Consider the following 8,067-nt stretch of genomic DNA (forward strand, 5'->3'; position numbering starts at 1 on the left):
GAAAGTGGCTTAGACCCTGAATATCCCTCCCCAATCTCTGTGTTAGGGTAACTCTCACCCATCTTGAGGAACAGATCTCCTTTGAACTGTCTGGGACATTTGTGCATCTCAGTGCCCCCACACACACACACACCTCTCTCTCATGCACACTTTGCTTCTCCCTTCTACTGCACCTTCCAGAAGGTGGCAGCCCAGGGAGGCGGGTGGCTGGGGGCTGGGGGGGAGGATGGGGGTCCTGCCTGGATTCACAGGATGGCTGCAGCAGTTTTCCCAGACATCCAGTGCTTCCATGGAGGCTGAAGTCTTGAGGGTCTTCCTGGAGGAGGATTAGGAGATGGGATCTGCCAGAGCAGCGGGATCCCAGCCTCTACCAGGTTTCCTTCCAACCCTGCCCCTTGCTGTGTCGCCTCCTTTTCTGTCTTGCTGCATAAGCTAAAGCAGGGGGAGTGTGGCTTGTCCCAAGGACCACTACTACTGCACAGGTCAGGGAGGGGGGCTGAGGACAACCTTGATGCCACAGGGTAGAGGCCCCTGTGGCAGCGGATGTCAGATGGGAGAGCAGAACGGAATCTATTATGGCCCCAGCTTCCTGGGAGGCTAAACACACCTCTGGCTGGCCTCTGGCGAGGGGAGGATTGTCACTGTTCCGTTGAGCTGTGATTTACTCCTCCCCCAGTATCCTTCCTCTCAGGAAACCTCCCACCTCTCCCCAGATTTTGTCTGGGGGATTTCCCATTTGCTGCGGGGGCTGAGGGCAATGGGCACATTCCTGCCAAGATACGTCTCCATGGTCAGAGAGGCCTAGGTGCTTACAGCTTGGAAAAGCGAGACTGAGGCTCAGAGAATGGTGAACACACACGCACACTCAAGGTCGCCCTTGGGCCAGAAGAGTGGTGCATCTGGGTTTCTTCACTTAATGAGTGAACCAAACCAGTGACTCATTAACATCCCAGAACAGAATGAAAGGGAGGGGGAGCAGGCCTATCTATGAACAGAATGAAACGGGGGTGGGGCACAGGCTCTGTCCCGCATGACAGCCTTTTCCCAGGCACCTGCTCTCTCTGCAGACCCTCAGCCCATCTGCCTCTCTTCCCCTGGAAATGGCCCCCAGGTTTGTATGAGATCAGAGCTAACCTCTATGCACACCCAGGTCTGGCCACGTGGGCCTGGCTTCTGTTCACTCAGGAATAGCTGAGGCCTCTTAATGTGCTGGGTCCTGGGGATATAAGAGGGAAACCAGACTGGTTGGGTTTCTTGTCCTGGAGGTCACAGACTAGTCGGGGGGTGGAAAGAATACACAATAGACACACGTGCAAGGGTTGTAAGTTCAGTACAAGAAGTCAGTAGCGTGGGGGTGGTGACTTGCCAGGAATCCTGATTTGAATTGGGGGGGGGTCAAAGAAGACCTCAGAGAGTGATAGACCCCCCAATCTGGGCCAACCCCAAGTTTTGTTTGGGCTCCCCAGAACTCCAGGTTCTCTCGTTCCCATCTCCAGGGGACTTGGTGACAGCCAGAGGCTGGGATGGTGGTTGGGAGGAAGACCCAGAGCGTCAGGGTGGTCCCTTCTCTGCAACCCACACAGGTCCTCCGTAGTCCACACACCCCACCTCCCAGCCATGCGCCGCTTCCTGCTCTTCACCTCCTGCCTCCTGGCGGCAGCCCTCGCTGCAGAGGTAAAGAAACCATCAACCTCTGGCTCCTCGGAGAAGCTGAGCCCCAAGGCAGCCACCCTGGCTGAGCGCAGTGCAGGGCTGGCCTTCAGCCTGTACCAGGCGATGGCCAAGGACCAGGCGGTGGAGAATATCCTGCTGTCACCAGTGGTGGTGGCCTCCTCGCTGGGGCTGGTGTCGCTGGGCGGCAAGGCGGCCACCGCGTCGCAGGCCAAAGCGGTGCTGAGCGCCGAGCAGCTGCGGGACGAGGAGGTGCACGCCGGCCTGGGGGAGCTGCTCCGCTCGCTCAGCAACAGCACCGCGCGCAACGTGACCTGGAAGCTGGGCAGCCGCCTGTACGGGCCCAGCTCGGTGAGCTTCGCCGACGACTTCGTGCGCAGCAGCAAGCAGCACTACAACTGCGAGCACTCCAAGATCAACTTCCGCGACAAGCGCAGCGCCCTGCAGTCCATTAATGAGTGGGCCGCGCAGACCACCGACGGCAAGCTGCCTGAGGTCACCAAGGACGTGGAGCGCACCGATGGCGCCCTGCTGGTCAATGCCATGTTCTTCAAGCGTGAGTCCCGAGGGCCTGGGCGGGTGTGATGCTTCTGAGACCCTCACGAGAGTTTGGATTCCTGGGCTGCACACCTCGCTGCGACTCGTTTAGTCTTCCTAAGACCCCCATGGAGGCAAACACTTTGTGTATACTAGACACTAGATCCAGAGAGGTGTAGTGATGTCTAAAGGCATCAAGCCCAGCATAGGGACTCCAGAGGGTCTGGTCTGCCTAGTTTCTTCACATCAAAGTGCTGTTGCTTGTCTTGGAATCAACAAATTAAAAATCAGTTAGGCCTCATTGGTGAGCTAGCCTAATCCTTAGAGCAGTTATCTCCGTTTCACAGATGGGGAAACTGAGGCTCAGCTAGCAGGTAGCAGAGCCAGGACTCCGGTGCAAGTGCATCTGTATTGAACTGAAGATTCAATTTGGGGTTAAGGAGCATTTTTGAATACTATGTGGATGGTATTCCACAGAGTACTGTGAGGATGAAGCAACCCTGTTTTACAAACGAGAGGACCAACGGTAGGAGGGGTGAAAGGTCTCTCAGCCAGTCGGTGGCCAAGGCTGGGTTTGAACGCAGATCTATTATTGCATAGGGCAGGGCACAGTCACTGTCACCATACATGCGGTTTTTGCGTCATTTATCTGGCTACTAAGACATGACTTGTGGACAAGAAGTAAGGATAATCGATGATCTTAAGACCCTCCCTGTCCAGGATACAGACTCCTCAGTTAGTGGAGGGTAGAGTGGAGTGAGAACTCCATCTCAGCATGTATTGCCTGAATACCTAATAGGCACCAGGGCTGAAGTGGAGGTGGCAGGGACTGAGCTGAAGGGTCCTTCTGAAGAAATCCTTTGTCATTGGGGACATTCAGCCCTGACTATAGAGTGTGGTGTCTTCAGGCAGCATGTTTGGGGCCAACACCCTCTGACACTCCCAAAGTACACATGTACTCTGTGGGCTGGGTGCTCAAGGTGGAGGTGATGTAGGCTGTCAGTGAGCGCTGAAGACTGAAACAAAGACTTCTGCGGCAGGGATAAAGCAGGGTATGCGGTTGGGAGGGGTGTGGGTTGTGATTGTGACTTGGGGGTGGGGAACATGTATTTTTTTTTAAAGATTTATTTATTTATGCAAACAAGAATGGGGTACAGGCCAGAGGTGCGGGCGGTGATAGGATTCACCAGAGACAGTGGGGAATAGAATAGGCAGATTGAAATACTGCTGAGGGATGCAGCGGGCGAGGCAGGAGAGGTCTGCTGCACCATGTGGGTTGCTCCCTGGCTAGAGATTGAACTCGTGCTGCAGTGGCTGCCGTCAGCTTCATAGGTTGCGTCTTAACCCCTTGTGCCACCAGGGAGGCCCAGGGACGTGTGTTTTGACCTTGTGTTCTACTTCTCCCTACAGCACACTGGGATGAGAAATTTCACCACAAGATGGTGGACAACCGTGGCTTCATGGTGACCCGCTCCTATACCGTGGGTGTCACGATGATGCACCGAACAGGTAAGTTCCTTGTGGAGTAGGCACCAAGGTCGGGGTCTGAGGGAGCTTGGGGCCTGGCCTGCCCCTGCTCCACAGCACACGCAGTGCCCTCTCTGCTCCTCTCCCAGGCCTCTACAACTACTATGATGACGAGAAAGAGAAACTGCAAATTGTAGAGATGCCCTTAGCCCACAAGCTTTCCAGCCTCATCATCCTCATGCCCCACCATGTGGAGCCCCTTGAGCGCCTTGAAAAATTGCTCACCAAAGAGCAGCTGAAGACCTGGATGGGGAAGATGCAGAGGAAGGCTGTCGCTATCTCCCTGCCCAAGGGTGTGGTGGAGGTGACCCATGACCTGCAGGTGAGAGGAAGCCCAGCTTGATGGCATGTGTGCCTTGGCGGGGGCAGTACTTGGGACACCCATTCGCCAGCTCAGCAGGTCTGTCCTGAGCCCTCCTGGCTGTGTAAGCAGCACTGGGCTTTGTTGTGGAGAAAGCTGGGGGGAGGAGGCATGGGCGTTGCCCTTGGGGAGGTGATGATAACATCAGTAGCTAAATATAACCGGGCACTGCTCTATGCCAGGCACTCTTCTAAGCACTTTATATGTATTAAACTCTCAATTCTCAAAACTTTATTAGGCAGGACTATGAACCTTATCTTATAGATGAGGAAACTGAGGCTCAGAAGGGTTAAAAAGCCCATCCAAAATCACACAATCAGTCACTCAAACATTTAGCACCAAACCATGCCCTTAATCCCACTGGTTGCAGTTTCAGACTGTTACAGTGCCCCTGGCGTTAATAAAACTAAGTGATCTCAGCTATTAGTCACTTAGGTTGGTCAGAAACTTAACCTGCCAGCTCCACCTATTGCCCCCTCACTACAGCTTAGGTGACTCGGAATCAGTGACTCTCACTAAGATCCTCCTGGCTGTTAAGTAGCAGAACACACAATTAGGCCCCAAGGTGTGCACTCAGATGGCCTTTATGTCAGGAGAGATTTTTGACCTACTGGAAAAGGAAAACTGTCTATTACCTGATTCTTGCCTTAGATGGCAGGCCCATCGCATAATTGATTCAGACTTGCTGCTGCGGGAGTGTGGTGCAATGAAACCCGAGAAAAAATGTGCCTTAGGCTCCTACCCAGAGACAGTGACACTTAAATGGTCTTACCGTGGATGGCCCTGAGGACTTCTGAGGAGGAGCTGTCCCTATCTCTGTCCTGGGTCTGCCCAACTCTTCCCCAGCCCCTTCTGCAGAGGCTGGTCTGCTCTTCTTTCTCCTGGAACCCTGGTGGACACACTCCCCTCCAGTCCATGGGGTAGATTGAGTTGGGGAAGTTGAAGTGAGTGAATAGCTGGGCCTAGAATGCCCGTCTCAAGACCCTGTGTCTAGTACCTGTTCTGCAGAAGCCTGGGCTCCAGAAGCTGCTGTTCATTCAGCCAAAATGCCTTTATTGCTGTCACTTTCACAGGGAGAGCCAGGGACATGGGCCCTACCCTGAATTGAGGGTGGGGGTGGGTTTGAGCTAGGTGGGAGAGATAGACAGGTCCAGACACTGGGTACTGAGGCCTAGAGGATGGCCCAGAGATGTGGCCTAGGGAAGGCTTCCTGGAAGATGTGGTATCTAAGAGCCCTAAAGGGAGAGAGGGTAGCCATGGAGGTGCCATTGAGGTTGCAGTGGGGAGCAGTGGTGGGACAGGATGAGGGGTGAGGCTGCGTGTCAGCACAGGTCACATAAGAAAGTGCTTGTACTGGCTTCCATGGGCTGTGGAAAGAGTGTATGTATAGTACATGTGTGTTTTAATATTCTATGAAAGTGTATAAAAATACATTAAATAGAGAGTTTAGCATAATGAGCCCTCACATACCCACACCTAGCACTGACCAGCATCTCAACTTACAGCCAGTAAAGATATATCTATTATACACATCTTCCCCCTTCCATCAAATTATCCTGAAGCAAATCCCAGACATCATATTGCTCCAGAAAGGTTTCCCGAGTGACTATCCTTAGATTAGCCTTTCTCAAATTTGAGCGTGCTAAGAATTACCTGGAGAGTTTGTTTGAAAAGTTCCCAGGCCCAGCCCTGGTGGTTTGGCTCCTGTCGTTCTGGGCTGGGGTTGGGCGGGTACATTTCACCTCAGCCCCAGGTCATGCTGGAGGCGGGTGTCCATGTCCACTTGGAGAAGCACTGTCAGCGCCAGGGAAAGTTCTGCCTTTTCCCCGAGTTTCAGTTTCCTCCTCTGAAGCGACAACAGGAAGCTCTTGTAGGGCGGTTGAGAGAATCACGAAAATAGTAGAGTGAAGTGTCCAAGCCACGTGTGGCACACAGAAGCGGCCAAGCAGTGGTGGTCTTGTTGCTAGGACAACAGGAAGGGGGGTGGTGTGGGTGGAGGGTGAGGGCCCGGGAGCCTGGTCCACTGTCTCACCTGGCACCCACCTTGTCCCGCAGAAACACCTGGCCGGGCTGGGTCTGACGGAGGCCATTGACAAGAACAAGGCAGACCTGTCACGCATGTCGGGCAAGAAGGACCTCTACCTGGCCAGCGTGTTCCACGCCACCGCCTTCGAGTGGGACACAGAGGGCAACCCCTTTGACCAGGACATCTACGGGCGTGAGGAGCTGCGCAGCCCCAAGCTCTTTTACGCCGACCACCCCTTCATCTTCCTGGTTCGAGACACCCAGAGCGGCTCCCTACTGTTCATTGGGCGCCTGGTCCGGCCTAAGGGTGACAAGATGCGAGATGAGTTGTAGGCCCAGCGTGGGCATGGGATGGCAGGAGGCAGGCGAAGGCTCCTGAGACACATGGGTGCTATGGGGGTGGGGGGCACTAAGGTACTGACCTTGGATATTCCACGGGGTGGGGGTGGGAAAGCAGTGGGCGGCCTGTGGGTGAGCAGACCGTTCCGGCCAGAATCTACTCTGCTTGGCCATGGCCTCCAGATAGCCCAGAGCCCACGGCCTGCGGGACCTGGGCAATGGTGGTGTGCCCTGCGCTCCAAGTCCTAGGAGCAAGCCTGCCTCAGCCAGTGTTCATATTTATAGCCACGTACTCGCTCCTCTGTGAGACAGAATCTAGGGGGCGGGCTTAGCCCAGCCCTGGTGAAATGGGGCCTCTCTTCCTGACACGACCCACACTCCCTTCCCCTCCCCCATCCCTGTCTTCTCCCGACTTCCCTCAACTATTAAACTAGGTGCTGTGGTCCCCGGGACTGGCACTCCCATCATATCCCTGGCCCCAGTGAGGGGGGTCAGGAAATAACTTTTGGGGGTCTCCCAGGCACACTCAAGAAGCATTGCATTAGGCATTGTAGGGACGAACATTTTTCCCCCTTTTACAGATTTTCAAAGAGGGGGAGGGAAGGGGGAAATGAGCCTTTGTTGCTGTCAAACCAAGAACTTATTTGTGTAATTTTTTTCAATAAAACTTTTCCAGTGAAATGGGCTAGCGCCTGGAAGGTGACTGGATCCGGAGAGTTCCATGACATTCTTCCCAGAGGACAAGGGCTCTTTCTCTTAGGTCAGATTTGTGATGAACAGCCCATATCCAGCCCTGAAATGCTGGCAGATAGCACCATGCGGCCAGCCCGCTGCATGCTGACTCGGGAAATGGTTTCGGCCTGGCAGCCCTGGAGAGATGGGGCTGTAGGCCACAAGGATGGTGCTGCGCTGGGCTCCCTGTCCTGCTCTGCAGGGCCCAGTCTTCGGCCCCCTAGGCTTTTAGTCCAAGCTGACTTCATCCATATCCAGGACCAGAAGGCACGAGCTCAGGCTGCCTGACTTCAGACAGGCCTTTGGAAGGAAGGAACTTGTGGGATCCTTGCTGTTTGGGTTGGTGGCAGGAGAGGAGAGATCCGACAAGGCCTTCCTCATACTGGTTCTTTCTCACAGGCCTTGGGCTCCTCACACCACACCTCAGCGAGGGAGAGGGTGAGTGGGGTACAGGGATACTGTGGCCAAGGAAGTGGTGGAGCAGAGCATTTCCGCTGCTTGTTGGCTGTGTGACCTTGGGTAGGTCACTCAGGCTCTCTGGGAAGCTCTCTGGCTTCCCTCTCTCAACAGCTCTGTTCCAGAGGTTGGTGGGGGGTAGCCTCCGCCTCTTGGGCAACTGAGCTGGAATCCTCCAAGATGCAAATGGGGCTGCAGAAGTGCCAGCTGATTCATTGTCATCAAAATGGAATTTGTAAATGGTTCAGAGTCCCAGGTCTGTACAGTGCTGTGAACCCAGTAAATTAGGTCTCTGCTGTCAAGTGGCTCCATCTAGGGGCGGAGACTTAGGGATAGTGCTCAGTACTCCCTGTTTCCCAGTCACCTGGATAGTTCTGTCCCCAGACATGCCACATGTGTCCCCTGCCTCTGGGCCTTTG

The 8,067-nt window shown here is 54.5% G+C and overlaps 1 protein-coding gene across 1 annotated transcript; it reads left to right on the forward strand.

The window, feature by feature from the left end:
- Positions 1-1,611: 1,611 nt before the first annotated feature.
- Positions 1,612-6,454, forward strand: SERPINH1 (serpin family H member 1; the record flags this gene model as incomplete). Its single annotated transcript, XM_084239982.1, has 4 exons — positions 1,612-2,227; positions 3,619-3,717; positions 3,825-4,057; positions 6,152-6,454. The coding sequence occupies exons 1-4, from the start codon at positions 1,618-1,620 to the stop codon at positions 6,452-6,454; spliced, it is 1,245 nt and encodes a 414-aa protein (XP_084096108.1). The 5' UTR covers positions 1,612-1,617.
- Positions 6,455-8,067: the final 1,613 nt, after the last annotated feature.

Source organism: Talpa europaea (genome assembly GCF_964194135.1).
Source record: "Talpa europaea genome assembly, chromosome: 1".
NCBI classification, from domain to species: Eukaryota; Metazoa; Chordata; class Mammalia; order Eulipotyphla; family Talpidae; genus Talpa; species Talpa europaea.